General features: G+C 41.2%; 1 protein-coding gene across 13 annotated transcripts in view; it reads left to right on the top strand.

The window, feature by feature from the left end:
• Nucleotides 1-13824: 13824 nt before the first annotated feature.
• The window catches only part of NAA16 (N-alpha-acetyltransferase 16, NatA auxiliary subunit), a 64919-nt gene continuing 58223 nt past the window's right edge, over nucleotides 13825-20520 (top strand). For 12 of the 13 annotated variants that reach the window (XR_011466270.1, XR_011466271.1, XM_070380232.1 and 9 more), the window contains exons 1-3: nucleotides 13825-14133; nucleotides 18250-18334; nucleotides 19983-20087. Coding sequence is in view for 11 of the 13 variants with exons in the window: in XM_070380232.1 (XP_070236333.1) it covers nucleotides 14080-14133; nucleotides 18250-18334; nucleotides 19983-20087 (244 nt within the window). In the remaining 2 variants the exon portion in view is untranslated. Of the gene's footprint in view, nucleotides 14134-18249; nucleotides 18335-19964; nucleotides 20088-20520 lie in introns of those variants that run through there. The other variant, XM_070380235.1, reaches the window with a different exon arrangement.

Below are 20520 nucleotides of genomic sequence, written 5' to 3' on the forward strand. Positions count from 1 at the left end.
AATAAACCTTAGTACTATGGACTGAATTGTATCCCTTCCAAATTCAGCAGCTAACACTGCTGACAAAGGTCTGTATCGTCAAAGCTACGGTTTCTCCAGCAGTCATGTACAGATGTGAGAGTTGGATCATAAAGAAGGCTGAGCTTGAAAGAATTGATGCTTTTGAACTGTGGTGTTGGAGAAGATTCTTGAGAGTCCCTTGGACAGAAGGGAGACCAAATCAATCCTGAAGGAAATCAACCGTGAATATTCACTGGAAGGACTGATGCTAAAGCTGAAGCTCCAATATTTTGGCTACGTGATGCAGTGAGCTACCTCACTGGAAAAGGCCTTGCTGATGGGAAAGATTGAGGGCAGGAGCAGAAGGGGACAACAGAAGATGAGATGGTTGGATGGCATCACTGACTCAAAGGACATGAATTTGAGTGAACTCCAGGAGATGGTGAAGGACAGGGAAGACTGGTGTGCACATTTCATGGGGGTGCAAAGGGCTGGACATGACTTAGTGACTAAACAACAACAACAATGCAAATATATAACTTCAGTTCAGTTCAGTCGCTCAGTCGTGTCTGACTCTTTGCGACCCCATGAATTGCAGCACTCTAGGCCTCCCTGTCCATCACCAACTCCCGGAGTTTACTCAAACTCATGTCCATCGAGTTGGTGATGCCATCCAGCCATTTCATCCTCTGTCGTCCCCTTCTCCTGCCCCCAGTCCCTCCCAGCATCAGAGTCTTTTCGAATGAGTCAACTCTTTGCATGAGGCGGCCAAAGTATTGGAGTTTCAGCTTTAGCATCATTCCTTCCAAAGAACACCCAGGACTGATCTCCTGTAGAATGGACTGGTTGGATCTCCTTGCAGTCCAAGGGACTCTTGAGAGTCTTCTCCAACACCACAGTTCAAAAGCATCAATTCTTCAGCACTCAGCTTTCTTCACAGTCCAACTCTCACATCCACACATGACCACTGGAAAAACCATAGCCTTGACTAGACGAACCTTTGTTGGCAAAGTAATGTCTCTGCTTTTGAATATGCTATCTAGGTTGGTCATAACTTTCCTTCCAAGGAGTAAGCACCTTTTAATTTCATGGCTGCAATCACCATCTGCAATGATTTTGGAGCCCCCCAAAATAAAGTCAGCCACTGTTTCCCCATCTACTTGCCATGAAGTGATGGGACCAGATGCCATGATCTCAGTTTTCTGAATGTTGAGCTTTAAGCCCACTTTTTCACTCTCCTCTTTCACCTTCATCAAGAGGCTTTTTAGTTCCTCTTCACTTTCTGCCGTAAGGGTGGTGTCATCTGCATATCTGAGGTTATTGATATCTCTCCCGGCAATCTTGATTCCAGCTTGTGCTTCCTCCAGCCCAGCGTTTCTCATGATGTACTCTGCCTATAAGTTAAATAAGCAGGGTGACAATATACAGCCTTGACACACTCCTTTTTCTATTTGGAACCACTCTGTTGTTCCATGTCCAATTCTGTTGCTTCCTGACCTGCATATAGGTTTCTCAAGAGGCTGGTCAGGTGGTCTGGTATTCCCTTTCTTGAAGAATTTTCCACAGTTTATTGTGATCCACACAGTCAAAGGCTTTGGCATAGTCAATATAGCAGAAATAGATGTTTTTCTGGAACTCTCTTGCTTTTTCCATGATCCAGTGGATGTGGGCAATTTGATCTCTGGTTCCTCTGCCTTTTTTAAAACCAGCTTGAACATCTGGAAGTTCATGGTTCACGTATTGCTGAAGCCTGGCTTGGAGAATTTTGAGCATTACTTTACTGGCATGTGAGATGAGTGCAATTGTGCAGTAGTTTGAGCATTCTTTGGCATTGCTTTTCTTTGGGATTGGAATGAAAACTGACCTTTCCAGTTCTGTGGCCACTGCTGAGTTTTCCAAATTTGCTGGCATATTGAGTGCAGCACTTTCACAGCATCATCTTTCAGGATTTGAAAGAGCTCAACTGGAATTCCATCACCTCCACTAGCTCTGTTCGTAGTGATGCTTTCTAAGGCCCACTTGACTTCACATTCCAGGATGTCTGGCTCTAGGTCAGTGATTACACCCTCGTGATTTTCTTGGTCATGAAGATCGTTTTTGTACAGTTCTTCTGTGTATTCTTGCCACCTCTTCTTAATATCTTCTGCTTCTGTTAGGTCCATACCATTTCTGTCCTTTATTGAGCCCATCTTTGCATGAAATGTTCCCTTAGTATCTCTAATTTTCTTGAAGAGATCTCTATAAAGCTTTCTTTTTAAAAAATAAACTTTAGTGCTATGGACTGAATTGTATCCCTCCCAAATTCAATATATTGAAGCTAACTCCCCGTATGACTGTACTGGAGATAAAGCCTTTAAGGTGATTAAATGAAATGAGGTCATATAAGTGGAACCCTAATCTGATAGGATTAGTGTCCTTACAAGAAGACACCAGAGAGTCTGCATAGTCTCTCTTGGTTCCCTTCTCTTTCACAAGGAGTGCAAAGAGGTCACGTGAGCACACAGCAAGATAATAGCCACCTACAAGCCAGGAGAAGAGGCCTCAGAATGAAATCTACCTTGCCAGCACTCTGATCTTGGACTTGCCAGCCTCCAAAACTGTAAGACAATATGTAAAAATTTATTGTGATGTACATAAAACTTTATATACTTTATGAATGTTATTTATCTATTTAAAAAATCACTAAAGAATAAATATTGCTTCCTACTCCATGTTTTTTAAAGAAAGTAATGTTGCTATAATTGTATTTATTAGTATTCAAAGATGTCTACAATACATTTAGTAAAAGAGGATGTTTAAAAAACTTATCAAACTATTCTATTATATATATATATATATGATGTATATATATTTAAAAGTCTGGTGGAGGGAATTCCCTGGTGGTCCAGTGGTTAGGACTTACGCTTTCACTGCTGTTGCCCCAGGTTCAGCCCCGGTCAGGAAACTAAGATCCTGCAAGTCATGCAGAGAGGCAGGGAAAAAAAAAAAGGTCGGTGGAATTATAGGTAAACTCTACTTTCCTTTTTATAATATTACAAATTTACAGAAATTTTGTGATGGGTATTGTAAGTAAGAAAGCTGTTAAAAAAAAAAGACATTCTTTTATGTTTGATTGAAAAGCCTTATGGAAGTTATTGTTGAATCATTCTATGACGTTAAACAACTTCTGTTTCCAAATATTCTGATACATTACAGCAAAAAAGTTTCCAGAAATAGTAATAACAGAGGTTTTTTTCAGTGGGGGAAAAAAATAGCATTTTGATTAAATTAGGAAAGCATATATCTGAAAATCAAGTCAACTATGAACAGTTTTTTTTGTTGAATGAGTTTGTAATGGGCAATGCAATTTGGTATTTCTTTGTCATAAACAAAATGATCTGCTTCCCCCTACCCCCACCCCATCTTGGAGCATGCTAAGACACCAAAATTCGTGGGGCCATTTTTCAGCTCCATTTAGAGCAAAATCTGCCCCAAGCCCAAAGGAGTAGGGAATGGAGATTTTCACTTGGCTTTCTTTCAGAGACTTCTGGTTTGTTTTAAAGGTTCTGAGGATACTCCCGTGCCTAAAGTACTAACAGGAGGTTTTGGTTTGTTTAAGATTTGTTTACTTATTTAGTTTTGGCTGTGCTGGGTCTTCGTTGCTGCGTGTGGGCTTTCTCTAGTTGCAATGCATGGGTTTCTCATTGCGGCGCTTCTCTTGTTGCTGAGCACGACTCTAGGCACCTGGGCTTCTGTAGCTGTGGCACAGTGGCTTCGTTGCTCCGTGGCATGCGGAATTTTCCCAGACCAGGAACTGACCCCACGTCCCAGCGTCCCCTGCATTAGCATGCAGATTCTTAACCACCAGGGAAGCCAATAGGAGGTTGATTTGTGCCCTTCTGCAGAAACTTCACATCAATAAAGTGTCTGCTTAGGGCTTTCCAAGAGGCAGAGCAGCAGACTTTCCTTAGCCCTGGATGTTCCTTGGGGAGCTCGACAAGAGTAGGTATAGAGACTGTTCCAGGCTGAGCTGAAACCTTTGGTCCTATGTGGGAAATTTTCAAAAGCACTGGAAGCAACGTTAAATTCCAGCACACAAGCTATAATACATATTTTTCTGGTTCCCTGGAGTTTGGCCTCTTGACCACATATTCAGACATTTCACGATGGAAAGATCAGCAATGGCCTGGGATTTTAATCAGATATATTCTACTAGAGGAAAAGTGAAAGAAGTTATTTAGCAATTTAATACAAAACTCAATCTCTCAATAAGATGGTAAAGTAGAAAAACAAAGATTATTCTTCTTGTATTCTCATAAACAATCTTTCCTGAGAGAAGTGGTGATGAATAATGAAAAGCCAGCATTTCTTATTTTCATATATTCATTCAGGTTCTCAAATTTTTTGGAGCTTGAAAAAAAATAAACCTAACAAACACGCCACCTGCTGGTGTTAACTGAGACAGATCACAAATAATGATCACAGTCGAAAGCTAATTAAGAGGTCCTGAAATGTCAACTTATACTGTATTCCTTTTACTCTAGAAAAAAAGGGGGGGGGGAGGGGTAGATCCGGGAATTCATCTTTTATCCCATAAACTGGTATTATCCTAGGATGAGGTCAGCTTTGTTAACAGGCTCATTTAGTGTTGTCTCCTACAACTTCTTGACATTTCATCTCTTCTCTTTTCAACCTAAGTATCAGGCTAAGTATTTTTCTTAAATTTTTTACTTCAGGCTTGAATTCTACATTTCAAATTTTCATTTCAATGAATTGTCTTTATATCTTTTTCTACTAACAGTAGTCTTCAAATATCCTCTAGAAGCATTAAAGTACTTTCCAACTGATTTCCAAATCCTCCATTGAGGAACACTCTGTAATCTATACTCTGTGTGTAAATATGTATCTTTTTATTTTTTTCTTTTTATTATGAAAAACTTCAAACAAGCTCAAAAATAGAACAGTAAAACAACCCCCTGTGCATTCATCATGAATTCTCAATGTTAATCAACTCGATTTTACTTGCCCTCCTCCACCTTTTTATACTAACTGGATTAATTTAAACAAATAAAAAATGTCATAATTTTCACATGTAAACATTTTTGTATATAGCTGCAGAAGATAAAGATTTTTAAATCATATGATCACTCTTAATAATTAAAAATAACTTCCTAAATATCAAATATTTATAAATTTTTTTATTTTATAATTTTTTATATTTCTGTTTTATTTTTTATATTTATATTTTATAAAATTTTTATTTTATAATTTAAATAAAAATTATTTATTTATAAAATAAAAATAACTTCCTAAATATCAAATATCAAATATCTACTTGTGTGCTCAACTACTCAGTCATGTCCGACTCTTTGTGACCCCATGCACATAAGGTTCCTCTGCCATGGAATTTTCCAGGCAAGAATACTGGGTTACCATTTCCTACTCTGGGGGATCTTCCCAGCCCAGGATTGAACCAGCATCTCCTGGGTCTCTTGCATTGGCAGGCAGATACGTCACCACGGCACTACCTGGGAAACCCACAAAGAGCTAGTCAGTGTTAAATTTCTGTGATTGTGTCAGCTTTTTCTTTCTTTTTCTTATTCTTTTCTTCCTTTTTTTTTGGCAGTTTCTTTATTCATGTGAAAGTGGAAGTGTCGGTTGCTCAGTCGCCTCTGACTCTTTTCAACCCCCATAGACCTCTGTCCATGGAATTCTCCAGGCCAGAATACTGAGTAGGTAGCCATTCCCTTCTCAGGGGATCTTTCTGACCCAGGGATTGAATCCAGGTCTCTTGCATTGCAGGCAGATTCTTTACTGTCTGAGCCACCAGGGAATCCTGGTGCTTAAAGCACTGATGGAAGAATTAATTCTGCATAGGCTAGTTCAGTTCAGTCACTCAGTCATGTCTGACTATTAGTGACCCCATGGACTGCAGCATGCCAGGCTTCTCTGTCCATCACCAACTCCCAGAGATTGCTCAAACTCTTATCCATCGAGTCGGTGATGCCATCCAACCTCATGCTCTGTTGCTCTGTTGTCCCCTTCTCCTCCTGCCTTCAATCTTTCCCAGTGTCAGGGTCTTTTCCAAAGAGTCAGTTATTTGCATCAGGTGGCCAAAGTATTGGAATTTCAGCTTCAGCATCAGTCCTTCCAATGAAATATTCAGGACTGATTTCCCTTAGGATTGACTGGTTTGATCCCCTTACAGTTCAAGGGACTCTCAAGAGTCTAGAAGTTTAGAAGGTGCCATTTTTGCTGAAAGGGGAAGAAAGAAGTAAACCGATGGGTGCTGAACGGCTGAAAACAAATGTGGATTGAATGAGTGAATAGATAAGGAGAAAATGTTGTACATGGAAACTGGCAAGTTAGATGCAGTTGAAGAGGAGGTATGCTGAGAATAGAAGGGTGCATGAGCTGGTTTCATGCACCATTCAGTAGACCGTTCACTAGACCATTCAGGTATGACCTAAATCAAACCCTTTACGATTTATACAGTGGAGGTGATAAATAGATTCAATGGATTAGGTCTGATAGACAGAGTGCCCTAGAACTATGAACAGAGGTTTGTGACATTGTACAAGAGGCAGTGACCAGACCGTCCCCAAGAAAAAGAAATGCAAAAAGGCAAAATGGTTGTGCGAAGAGGCCTTACAAATAGCTGAGAAAAGAAAAGACGTGAAAGGCAAAGGAGAAAAGGAAAGACATATCCATTTGAATGCAGAATTCCAAGGAAGAGCAAGGAGAGATAAGAAAGCCTTCCTCAGTGATCAATGCCAAGAAATAGAGGAAAACAATAGAATGGGAAAGACTAGAGGTTCCTTCAAGAAAACTAGAGATACTAGGGAACATTTCATGCAAAGATGGGTACAATAAAGGACAGAAATGGTATGGACCTGACAGAAGCAGAGGATATTAAGAAGAGGTGGCAAGAATACACAGAAGAACTATACAAAAAAGATCTCCACATCCCAGATAACCACAATGATGTGATCATTCACCTAGAGCCAGATATCCTGGAATGTGAAGTCAAGTGGGCCTTATGAAGCATCAGTACAAACAAAGTGGAGGTGATGGAATTCCAGTTGGGCTATTTCAAATCCTAAAGATGATGCTGTTCATAGTGCTGCAATATGCTGCACTATGTTCAAGTGCTGTTCAATGTGCCAGCAAATATGGAAACTTAGCAGTGGCCACAGGACTGGAAAAGGTCAGTTTTCATTCCAATCCCAAAGAAAGGAAATGCCAAAGAATGCTCAAACTACCGCACAATTGCACTCATCTCACACGCTAGTAAAGTAATGCTCAAAATTCTCCAAGCCAGGCTTCAACAGTATGTGAACCGTGAACTTCCAGATGGTCAAGCTGGAGTTAGAAAAGGCAAAGGAACCAGAGATCAAATGGCCAACATTCATTGGATCATTGAAAAAGCAAGAGAGTTCCGAAAAAAATATCTGCTTCTGTCTTATTGACTATGCCAAAGGCTTTGACTGTGTGGATCACAACAAACTGTGGAAAATTCTTAAAGAGATGGAATACCAGGGAATACCACCTGACATGCCTCCTAAGAAATCTGTGTGCAGGTCAAGAAGCAACAGTTAGAACTGGACAGGGAACAACAGGCTGGTTTCAAATCGGGAAAGGAGTATGTCAAGGCTATATATCGTCACCCTGCTTATTTAACTTATATGCAGAGTACATCATGAGAAATGCTGGGCTGGATGAAGCACAAGCTGGAATCAAGATTGCCAGGAGAAATATCAATAACCTCAGATATGCAGATGACACCACTCTTATGGCAGAAAGTGAAGAAGAACTAAAGAACCTCTTGATGAAAGTGAAAGAGGAGAGTGAAAAAGCTGGCTTAAAACTCAATATTCAGAAAACTAACATCATGGCATCCAGTCCCATCTCTTCATGGCAAGTATATGCGGAAACAATGGAAACAGTGACAGACTATTTTCAGTCAGTTCAGTTCAGTTCAGTCGCTCAGTCGTGTCCGGCTCTTTGCGACCCCATGGATTGCAGCACGCCAGGCCTCCCTGTCCATCACCAACTCCCAGAGTTCACTCAGACTCACGTCCATCGAGTCAGTGATGCCATCCAGCCATCTCATCCTCTGTCGTCCCCTTCACCTCCTGTCCCCAATCCCTCCCAGCATCAGAGTCTTTTCCAATGAGTCAATTCTTCGCATGAGGTGGCCAAAGTACTGGAGTTTCAGCTTTAGCATCATTCCTTCCAAAGAAATCCCAGGGCTGATCTCCTTCAGAATGGACTGGTTGGATCTCCTTGCAGTCTATTTTGGGGGGCTCTAAAATCACTGCAGATGGTGACTGCAGCCATGAAATTAAAAGACGCTTGCTTCTTGGAAGAAACGTTATGACCAACCTAGACAGCATATTGAAAAGCAGAGACATTACTTTGCCAACAAAGGTCTGTCTAGTCAAGGCTATGGTTTTTCCAGTAGTCACGTATGGGTGTGAAAGTTGGACTATAAAGAAAGCTGAGCACTAAAGAATTGATGCTTTTGAACTGTGGTGTTGGAGAACAGTCTTGAGAGTCCCTTGGACTGCAAGGAGATCCAACCAGTCCATCCTAAATGAGATCAGTCCTGAAAATTCATTGAAAGGACTGATATTGAAGCTGAAACTCCAATACTTTAGCCACCTGATGCGAAGAACTCACTCACTGGAAAAGACCCTGATGCTGGGAAAGATTGAAGGTGGGAGGAGAAGGGGATGACAGAGGATGAGATGGTTGGATGGCATCACTGAGTCAATGGATATGAGTCTGAGCAAACTTCAGGAGTTGGTGATGGACAGGGAGGCCTTGTGTGCTGCAGTCCATGGGGTTGCAAAGAGCTGGACATGACTGAGTGACTGAACTGAACTGAGCTTGCTTAGATCTCCTGCATCTTGAAAAGTGAATGACTCTTATTAAGGAATCAGCATAGGTTTGCAGAAGGAAAGATATGTAATTGTCATTAGAACGTGGATTGTCTCTCAAAGAATCTGACTGGAGTCACTAGCATCAGAAATCAGTGTTATACACAAAACAGCCCACTGAGTACAACAGCTCTTGACTTCATGCTGGCCGGATGCTGGAGCCTCAATGTAATGGCAGAAAGACATCTCTCAATGCCGCCCTGATAGGCTACTAATCCTGGAAGCTGGCATCTCGTCTTCAATAACAGGTAGTTGTGCCTGCTGTAACAAGTTTCCTTGGAGTTAAAAGGTTATTGGAAAATGTCTTCTCATTTAAAAATAATTTTAAAAATAAGGTAGTAGATTGCTAGAATTTATGATTTAGGAGGTGGGGCAGGTCTTGCTGATTCTAAATTTGGCCATGTGAGTGGGTAGCTAAAATGGGGTAGAAAGTGAAGTTCTTTGGATATGAAACCAAGGAACTGTAAGGCTAGGAATTAAAAAAAAAAAAAAAAGATTTTATTTTTTAGAGCAGTTTTAGGTTCACAAAAAAATTAAGCTGAAGATACATAGATTTCCCTTACAGAAATTCTTACATCTCCCAGGACAGCAAAACATGTGCTACAATTGACGAACCTACACTGACACGTCATTATCACCCAAAGTCCACAGTTTACATTAGGGTTCACTCTTGATGTTGTATGCCCTCTAGGTTTTCAGTGTAGCCAGCACTATAGTGCCATACAGAAGAGTTTCACTGCCCTAAAAACCCTCTTGGCTTCACCTATTCATCCGTCCTTCCCTCTAATCCTTGGCCTTTGACAATCACTGATCTTTTTATTGTCTCCATAAATGTCTTTTCTAGAATGTCATATAGTTGGAATCACATAGTATGTAGCCTTTTCAGATTGGCTTCTTTCACTTAGTAATATATTAATACATGTAATATTCTTCGGTATCTCTTCATGACTTGGTAGCTCATTTCTTTTTAGCATTGAATAATATTCCATTGTCTAGATGTACCACAGTTTATTTATCAAAGGCTAGGATTTTAAATCCATATAGTTACTGGAATTATAGTAGATGGATACTAGGAGTGAAGCTGAAATGGCAACTATTGTCACTTGGCAGATGAACAAATGAAGGATAGCAACCAACAGGAAAATGAGAAGAGAACAACAGATCTGGTGTAGACTCAAAAATAATGAAGGTGAAGTCTTATGATTGGGGGGGTGGGGGCGACGGGCAGTGGGATGGGAAAAAAATGTTGATTTCTTCCCTCAGCAGCTCCTACAGTATGTAAGCAGAGGAAGATGCAAAATGAGAGTATCCTTGGTGAAGGGCTGGGTATCAATGAAGGTAAGAAGGAAAAGAATGCTCAGTGAAGGGGTTGAGGATAAAGCAAAATGGAAAGGTGTGGCATAGAAAATAGCAATAGGAAGATGAGTTTGGAGAGAAAACAAAGAGCCAAACAAACAAGAACACAACAGAAGTGACAGGACTGGAGGGTGTGAATCTGTTGGTTGGTCTCTTTTTTTTTTTAAAAGAGTCTATCTCTCTTTTTTTTAAACATTAAAAAATACATTTATTTATTTTTTGGTTGTGCTGAGTGTGTGTTGCTCTGGGCTTTATCTAGATGTGGTGAGCAGGGGCTACTCTTCGTTGCAGTGTGCAGGCTTCTCACTAGTGGCTTCTCCAGTGGAGCATGGGCTCTAAAGGATGTTTTTGCGCTGACCCAGGGCCTTTGAATAGTACCAATTCTAGGCTGCATTCACTATCTGTGGTCCCATCGGCAATTTGTTATTTTTGATGAGGGTTCCGACTTGAATCTTGGTGGTGAAGGTTTTTTGTTTATGCATCTCGTGGCATGTTTCAGCTCAGTTCAGTCACTCAGTCATGTTCGACTCTTTGCTACCCCATGGACTGCAGCACACCAGGCCTGCCTGTCCATCACCAACTCCTGGAGTTTACCCAAACTCATGTCCATTGAGTTGGTGATGCCATTCATCTCATCCTCTGTTGTCCCCTTCTTCTCCCGCCTTCAATTTGTTCCAGCATTACGGTCTTTTCCGGTGAGTCAGTTCTTCGCATCAGGTGGCCAAAGTATTGGAGTTTCAGCTTCAATATCAGTCCTTTCAATGAATATTCAGGACTGATCTCATTTAGGATGGACTGGTTGGATCTCCTTGCAGTCCAAGGGACTCTCAAGACTCTTCTCGAACACCACAGTTCAAAAGCATCAATTCTTCGGTGCTTAGCTTTCTTCACAGTCCAACTTTCACATCCATACATGACCACTGGAAAAACCATAGCCTTGACTAGACGGACCTTTGTTGGCAAAGTAATGTCTCTGCTTTTTAATATGTTGTCTGGGTTGGTCATAACTTTTCTTCCAAGGAGCAAGTGCCTTTTAATTTCATGGCTGCAGTCACCATCTGCAGTGATTTTGGAGCCCCCCAAAATTAAAGTTTGTCACTGTTTCCCCATTTCCCATGAAGTAATGGGACCAGATGCCATGATCTTTGTTTTCTGAATGTTGAGCTTTAAGCCAACTTTTTCACTCTCCTCTTTCATTTTCATCAAGAGGCTCTTTAGCTCTTCTTCACTCTCTACCATAAGGGTGGTGTCATCTGCGTATCTGAGGTTATTGATATTTCTCCCAGCAATCTTGATTACAGCTTGTGCTTCATCCAGCCCGGCATTTCGCATGATGTACTCTGCATATAAGTTAAATAAGCAGGGTGACAATATACAGCCTTGATGTACTCCTTTTCCTATTTGGAACCAGTCTGTTGTTCCATGTCCAGTTCTAACTGTTGCTTCCTGACCTGCATACAGATTTCTCAAGAGGCAGGACAGGTGTTCTGGTATTCCCATCTCTTGAAGAATTTTCCACAGTTTATTGTGATCCATACAATCAAAGGCTTTGGCATAGTCAATAAAGCAGAAATAGATGTTTTTCTGGAACTCTCTTGCTTTTTCGATGATCCAGCACAGGTTGGCAATTTGATCTCTGATTCCTCTGCCTTTTCTAAAATCAGCTTGAACATCTGAAGTTCATAGTTCACATACTGTTGAAGCCTGGCTTGGAGAATTTTGAGCATTACTTTACTAGCGTGTGAGATGAGTGCAATTGTGTGGTAGTTTGAGCATTCTTTGGCATTTCCTTTCTTTGGGATTGGAATGAAAATTGACCTTTTCCAGTCCTGTGGCCACTGCTGAATTTTCCATATTTGCTGGCACATTGAACAGCACTTGAACATAGTGCAGCATATTGCAGCACTTGAACAGCATCATCTTTAGGATTTGAAATAGCCCAACTGGAATTCCATCACCTCCACTAGCTTTGTTCATACTGATCCTTCATAAGGCCTACTTGACTTCACGTTCCAGGATGTCTGGCTCCAGGTGAGTGATCACACATCGTGATTATCTGGGTGGTGAAGATCTTTTTTGTACAGTTCTTCTGTGTATTCTTGCCACCTCTTAATATCTTCTGCTTCTGTTTGGTGCATACCATTTCTGTCCTTTATTGTGCCCATCTTTGCATGAAATGTTCCCTAGTATCTTTAGTTTTCTTGAAGAGATCTCTAGTCTTTCCCATTCTATTGTTTTCCTCTATTTCTTTGCATTGATCACTGAGGAAGGCTTTCTTATCTCTCCTTGCTCTTCCTTCAAACTCTGCATTCAAATGGGTATATCTGTCCTTTTCTCCTTCGCTTGGAGAAAACTTGACCTTTGAGTACAGAATGAAGCCCGGCAAAGGCTAATATAGTTTTGCCAAGAGAATGTACTGGTCATAGCAAACACCCTCTTCCAACAATAGGAGAAGCCTCTACACATGGACATAATCAGATGGTCAACACTGAAATCAGATTGATTATATTCTTTGCAGCCCAAGATAGAGAAGCTCTATACACTCAGCAAAAACAAGACTGCGAGCTGACTGTGGCTCAAATCATGAACTCCTTATTGCCAAATTCATACTTAAATTGAGGAAAGTAGGGAAAACCACTAGACCATTCAGGTATGACCCAAATCAAACCACTAACAATTATACAGTGGAACTGAGAAATAGACGTAAGGGACTAGATCTGATAAGACAGAGTGCCTGAAGAACCACGGATGGAGGTTCATGACATTGTACAGGAGATAGGGATCACGACCATCCCAAGAAAAAGAAACGCAAAAAAGCAAAATGGCTGTCTGAGCAGGCCTTATAAATAGCTGTGAAAAGAAGAGAAGTGAAAAGCAAAGGAGAAAAGGAAAGATATACTTCTGTCATTACAGTGCGTTTTATAAATGGCAGAAAAACACCCCAGAGTTGGAAGACCCTGAGTTTGAATCTTGTGTCTTCCATTATCATAGGCATTGTACAAGGAATGAGCTAAGGAGAAAGTCTAGGTAGACCTGGAGAATCAATGGCTTCCATGACACTACCATAATTCTCACTGACAGTGTTAGGTGTTCTATACTGTTGAGAATATTTTTCTTCGACATTTCAAACATGCTTTCACATCAGCCCATTTCAAGTCCTGTCCAATGACCTCATATACGTTGTGAATATTTGTTTGGTCTACACAGAAAAGGCTTGTCAAGTCAGTCGAGGGGGAAAAAGACGGAAAACAAGTTCGTCCTACACCAAAATACTTACTGAGTCGAGTGCTGTTTAAATTCCTCACTGGACAGGAAAACACACACACACACACACACACACACACACACAAACACAAACGGACTCTGATACAAGGCCCAAAGCCTCACAGGCAGAGCACAACACAAGCCAGCGGCCTGTGAGCTGCGCCAGCACGGGACTCCTATAGCATGCCGCGAGGGCAGGTGCCTGAGGAGACCGCCTCACACAAGCCCCGCTGGTCCTTGCCGCGGGCGCATGCGCGCGCCGCCACGCTCGAGGGGGGCGGGCCTCGACTGCCATCTTGCAGTGCGCGGGAGTCGCGCCGCGGGTCCCGAGCTTGGGCTTGCGGCCGCGGCTTTCTGTCCAGACCGTCTTCCTCTTTCCTCTGTCAGCCCCGGCCAACAGCCCTGCCCGGCCCGCCCAGCCTCAGCTCTCGGCCAATGAGCTGATCCGGGGCTAGCCCGACTCTCAGCCGCGGCTTGCCCTGGTGCCTGTCCCGCAAGGCTGTGCGCGCGGGGCACCCAGCCTGCCCCGCCGGCCGCCATGCCCAACGTGCAGCTGCCACCCAAGGAGAACAACCTCTTCAAACGCATCTTGGTGAGTGGCCGCGGACCGCGCCGCTGGCAGCCCCGGGCTCGACGCGGCGGGGCCAGGCCGCCCCGCCCCCCTCGGGTTCTTTGTTTTTGTGGAATCCCGCACGCCCGCCTCGCCGGGCTGCCTCCCCGCTGTCGTCTCTCTCTCTCCGTGGACAGTCCTTCCCGGAACTTCCCGCTGCAGTCACTCTGGGCCTGAGCGCGGGGCGCGGCCCACGCGTGCTGCGGCGCCTGGCGGCCGGCCTCGCCGCCGCCTCGCCCCTAGTCTTCCGCGGTTACCTTTTGCCGTCACCCAGGTGTGCTGGTTCTCTGCTCGGTGTGGAATCTGTTGCACAGCGCGCGCTGACACCCGTGAAGGAGGGAGCGATTCTCTGGCGGGGTGGGATCTGGTTTATACCGGTTCCGGGGAGCTAAAACTTCGGACGGAGACCGACCCTCCCTTTGGTAGAGAGGTTTGTCTTCCTTTGGTGCTCAGTGTTTACCCTCTGGGAAGTCAGTGACTGGGGCTGCCATTTTTAAGTTATAAATTCGAGCATAACTGTTGATTGCTTTAAAAAAAAGTGTTATTTTTACTTTTAATTGTAGAATAATTGCTTTATAATGTTGTGTTGGTTTCTCTTATGTAGCAACGTAAATCAGTCATAAATATGCCCCCTCCTTCTTCAACCTCTGCCCGCCGCCCAGTCCCACCACTCTGGGTTGTCACAGGGAACTTGGATTGCGTTTAACTCGTACAGGCCCTGCGATGAGCTAAGTGATGAAAGCTTCTTGGGGTAGGTTGGCGTTGCTCTTAAGGGAGCATTCACTTTGTTTCCTAGCAGAAAGAAACCTGGGAAGCAACGTGGAAAATGCGGTGAAAATGTTAAATCTTAATTTTATATGGTGCTTAGTGTTGAGCTGAAACTCCAATACTTTGGCCACCTGATGCGAAGAGCTGACTCATTTGAAAAGACTCTGATGCTGGGAAAGATTGAAGGCAGGAGGAGAAGGGGATGACAGAGGATGAGATGGTTGGATGGCATCACCGACTCTATGGACATGAAGTGAAGTGAAGTCGCTCAGTCGTGTCTGACTCTTTGCGACCTCATGGACTGTAGCCTACCGGGCTCCTCCGTCCATGGGATTTTCCAGGCAAGAGTACCGGAGTGGGGTGCCATTTCCTTCTCCAGGGGAACTTCCCGACCCAGGGATCGAACCCGGGGTCTCCCACATTGTAGGCAGACGCTTGAGTTTGAGTAAACTCAGGGAGTTGGTGAGGGACAGGGGAGGCCTGGCTTGCTGCAGTCCATGGGGTCACAAAGAGTCAGACACGACTGAGCAGCTGAACTGAACTAGTAGTGTTGAGCAAACAATGAGAAATGAGTGTAAAAACCTAATTGTGGCAGAATGCTTCTTTCGACTTTGCCTTTATTTTATCTTTATTTTACTTTCGTTTTTCTTATATCTTTTTATTTTTCGCAATGTGGATTGGAGAAGGGAATTTTTTGCCCCTTTCGGGTGGGCTGGTTTGTTATTGTTATTTTTTTCGTTTAAGGAAGCTGAAACATGTCAATGAAAAATCATCTATATAAATTGCTAGTTGGGTTTCAGGATATTTGCATTGTACATGAAAGATGACAGAACGCTTTTTTTGTCTATGGATATTTTCAAATTCAAATCACGTTATCAGGAGCATAATGAAAAGCAGCTAATTTATTATATTCTAGTAAAAAAAAGTTAAAACTGTTGCAGAGTTCACTTTATCCCCGCCCCCCCCCGCCCCCAAATTGGGAAATGCTGAGCATTTTTTCTGAGTATGTAGTTTTTTAATAAGCTTACATGACTTTAGGAAGATGCTGCAAAATGAATTATTTTGTCATCTCAAATTGCAGTAAGTGTGGGTAAAACTTGGCTGTGACAAATTCCATAGTTTTCAGAAGCCTATCATAGAATTATTTTTTTAGTTTGATTGTGGACCGGAGTGCTTTGCCACCAACAGTAACTTTTAAATGTTAATTTTCATTGTATTTAAACATCCATACAAGTTTACCAGGTTGCTTATCAACATAGTTTGCATGACTTGTTCCTGCCTATCTTATTTCCCCAAACTGGCTGTTAGCATTTTGTTGAATTTTGGAACTACTCCATGCCCTCTTTTACAGAGGAGACAATCAAATCCAGGAATAGTAAATGACAGTATAAGGTTCTCTGACTGGTTAGTAGCCAAGTTGAAACTACAATCTGTTTTTTCTACTAAGTATATATTCTTTATTGAACTTAGTAAGACTTTCCTATAACCTGAGTACTTGGGTACTGGAGATGACTACCTGGGTTTGAATTGTGGCTCTGACACCAGCTATGTAGACTCAGTAACTATGCCTCAGTCTCCATCTAAATGGAGATTACATGTATCCCATAGTCTTTAAAGAGTAAATGAGAAAAGCACCTGTCACATAGTAAATGCTTCCAGGAAGTGTTAACTATTATTATTCCTGTTGTTGATAGTATGATATTATTACTTCCAGATCACTTGGTAAGGCAGAAAAAAACATTATATTTCTCTTTTTCCTCTTCCCCAGTGGTTCCTTCTGCTTGTTTTTTTCTTCTTGTCTTTGTCAGATGAACTCCTGTGACTAGATTCAGATTGTTATTTTTTTAAATTTTTATGTTAAAATATTTTTGGAATGGATAATATACTAGCATGATTCAAAATTCAAAGTTTTCCTGTCCTGTCTCCCCAACCACTAAGGTCTCTCCCCCAGAGGCCATCAATAAGCCTCAAAAACTTTTTTTCTATGAATACTTTTCTGTTTCCCCTCCAGATGCCACCCCTGTTGGCAAGAATTAATCTCTTTCTTCTCATTTGCTGGTCCTGCTTTGTTTTGAACTTAGAAGATTGTACACATTGACTGTGTTGAGCAGTGCTTATTTGTCTAGAATCTGAGGATGCAGCCATGTTTAAAACAGGCAGGATCCTTGTTCTCATGGAGCCTACAGTATGATGGGAAAGACAGACACTAAGTAAAAACAAATAATAATGTCAGGAAATGATAGCACTGTGTAGAAAATAGAACAGTACGGTAGAGTGTGTATGTGTGTGTGGAGGGGTACAGTAAGAGGCTGGCGGTGTTTGAGTGGTCGGGTAGATGATGTGGAAAACTCGATCATCAGCCATGGGAAAGTCTGGGGAAGAACAACATTTCAGAGGGTAGAAGGAGCACATGTGCAGAGGCCTTGAAGTGGGGATGAGCTTGGCATGCTGAGTACTAGGGAAAATAACCTATAACCACAAGTGAGAGGTTGAGTTAAAGATAAGGTGTTCTCATAGTTAATGACTGTGGAGGCCAGGCATGGTTACTTAGCCTGGCTGGTGACATTTAGGAATAAAGAGGTTGCTTACATTTGTGTTAGAGTAATTGATGGAAAGACCATGGTCTTTGACGTCAACCCAGAGTTTGCAACTAGGCTGACCCACTTATAAACAAATTTAATGAACTTTTAAGTTTCTGCATCTGTGAAGTGGAGATGATGACACCTACCTTAAGGAGTTGTCATGAGTCATAACAAGTTTTGTACAGACACACATTAGTTGCTCAATAAATAGCAGGATTTTTTTGTGTATATGCTTTGGTTCCATTCTTGAAGTGGCAAAGGTTTTTAATGCTGTTTCTAGTATTTTTCTTTGTGATCACATTTTTTTGCTTTTGGATTTTGAATAAGAAAGCTATAGCAGTGTATTGATTGACAATAAGGGGTTTTTAAAAAAGTGTCTTTATTTTCAAATATGTATTTATTTGGCTGCACCAGGTTTTAGTTGCAGCGTGCACACTCTGAGTTGCAGCCTGTGGGCTCAAGTTCCCTGACCAGGGGTTGAACCTGGGCTCCTGCTTTGGGAGTCTTAGCCTCTGGACCACCAGGGAAGTCCCAATTTTTTATTTTCTGTAAAAGTGAAAATACTCAGATACCAGTAAGTAACAGAGGTACACTTCATGTTATAAGTGATATAAGTTGGTATAAAACCTTTCCATCACATATGTTTTAAACCTAATTTTGAATCTTGAATTTAGAATTTATATAATGCAATGAAAAGTTATTTCCATGTGTATTCATTTTGTATAATAATTTTTATTTTCTTTTTCAGAAATGTTATGAACAGAAGCAATACAAAAATGGCCTCAAATTTTGCAAGATGATTCTTTCAAATCCGAAATTTGCTGAACATGGAGGTATCACCTGTGAGAGTCCTTTGAGAAAATCTAATTCCACAATCAGATGGAAAGGATTTCTAACCGTGAAAGAAGAATACTTCCCACTTTGCATGACCTCTTAGAGTCCATACATGTTTAACTTTTTAAATTATGCCTCATATCATTATTATTCTAGATTATTTCCTTCAGTATTATGCTTAGATATATTTATAGACTTTACTTTTATTAATAGATGAGAAATCGTTGATCTGTTGGTAAATAAGAGGCATATACCTCTACTTTTATAGACCTGATTTCATTTGTTGCTTTGAGTAGGACTTATCCTTTGATTTCTTATGTATAAAATTAGGACAATATTTGCAACACCAAAGTAGAATGAAGATACAATCAAATGCATTTTATTTTTTGGTAGATGTATTGTTAATATATCTGCTGATCTTCATATGTAAATAGGATACTACTGATTTACATTTGGATTATCTTGGTTCTTTAGTACTGATATCAGTTAGGTCTGTATTTTCTTGTCTGATCCTTTTTCACTGGTGACCAGTGCTTGGTAAAAGGATGAATCAGGTTAGACATGTAAGTTATGGTCCTATAGCCAAGGAAAGCCCACTGGGTCTCTGAATATTAGACTTGAGTAATTCTCGAGACCATCTTAGCCTGGCCCTACTCAGTTTCTAATAATGCTTAAAGCATTCTTTGAAGAAAATGGGAAGAAGTCTTTTGTTTCATAGCATTTTAGAAATTAAAGCTTATTTTCAAGCTATTTAGCAATAGAGTAGTGTTAGTCATTCAGTGGTGTCCGACTCTTTGTGAGCCTATGGCCTGGAGCCCGCCGGGCACCTCTGTCCATGGGGTTCTCCAGGCCTTTATCCAAATGGGAGCTTCTGGGGAAGTTCATTATGTCAAAACAGATAAAATAAGATGTTTGATCATAGGAGCCTGAACTGCTGGATCACCGTATTCTGAAAACCAGAGTCCATAGAGATCATCTTGAAAACCATTTATCTTTTGTAATTCGGTCTTGTGGATTATTGAGAGAATTATTTCATTCTATATAATCTTCCATTAACTACCTTAAACATATTCTTGGGTTAGTTACCACTCACACAGTCCAGTGTTGTGCTTTTCAAGTGCAAACTGATGTTAACTAGCCTAAGTGAGTGGACTTTGTTGGAATAAACTTACAACCAAAAATGAAGTCTGGTCCAGTATTGAGTAGGTGACTTTTAAATTGTGTACATCACTTTAAGGTAGATTGAGTGATTTTGTGGAGTATAAATCAGATTGTTAGATTCTTAGTAGAATTGACTTCAGGTGAAAGGTGAGGTCGGCTGCAGTAGATTTAACTCAACAGGACTCAGGACCCTGCTGTGTTACCTTTTTTCAGCAGAATAATCTTAACTTCCTTTATAGAGTCTTCAGGAAGGCAGAAAGCTTTTTACCAACTCAGTTCCAGCCTAAGGAATTTCAGAAAAGGATAGGGCTAAACTTTAAGCAGATACATAAATATATTTTTACTTTTTATTTGGAGAGAAGTTCTTCTAACTATAGGTTTAAAGAATGGATATTGTACCTGTTGGTAGATCTCATATATTACAATATTGCTAAGAGAATAATTTGAATCTTTCATGGGTAAATACAGGTTGAAAATGTTTTTCAGAGACTTTGGCTATGAAAGGATTAACATTGAACTGTTTAGGAAAAAAAGAAGAAGCATATGAATTTGTTCGTAAAGGACTCCGTAACAATGTGAAGAGTCATGTCTGTATCCTTTTGTAGTAGTTGAGTAGTTTTAATTTTCATTTATTGTTTTCTGTTTACTAGTTTTTCTAACTCAAAAAACTTCTGTGGAAAAATTTTAAGCTGTAAGAAAGTGTGAGTTTAATGAAGTCTATGTACCTATTGTCCAGCTTCAGTATTATCAACGTTTTTAATATTAGTTTCATCTGTTCCCTACCCTTTGTTTTTTGTTTATTGGAAGATTTTAAGAGGAATCCCTATGCACTGTATATTTACTGCAGTTGTACTTAGTGTAAGAGAAAAGTAATTTTGATAATTGCATGTGTGTGTGTGTGTGTGTGTGCGTGCACGCGCGCACTCAGTCATGTGCGACTCTTTGTGACCCCATGAACTGTAGCCTGCCAGGCTCCTCTGTCCATGGGGATTTCCAGGCAAGGATACTGGAGTGGGTTGCCATT

The sequence above is a fragment of the Bos mutus genome, chromosome 12 (genome assembly GCF_027580195.1).
Source record: "Bos mutus isolate GX-2022 chromosome 12, NWIPB_WYAK_1.1, whole genome shotgun sequence".
Lineage (NCBI taxonomy): Eukaryota > Metazoa > Chordata > Mammalia > Artiodactyla > Bovidae > Bos > Bos mutus.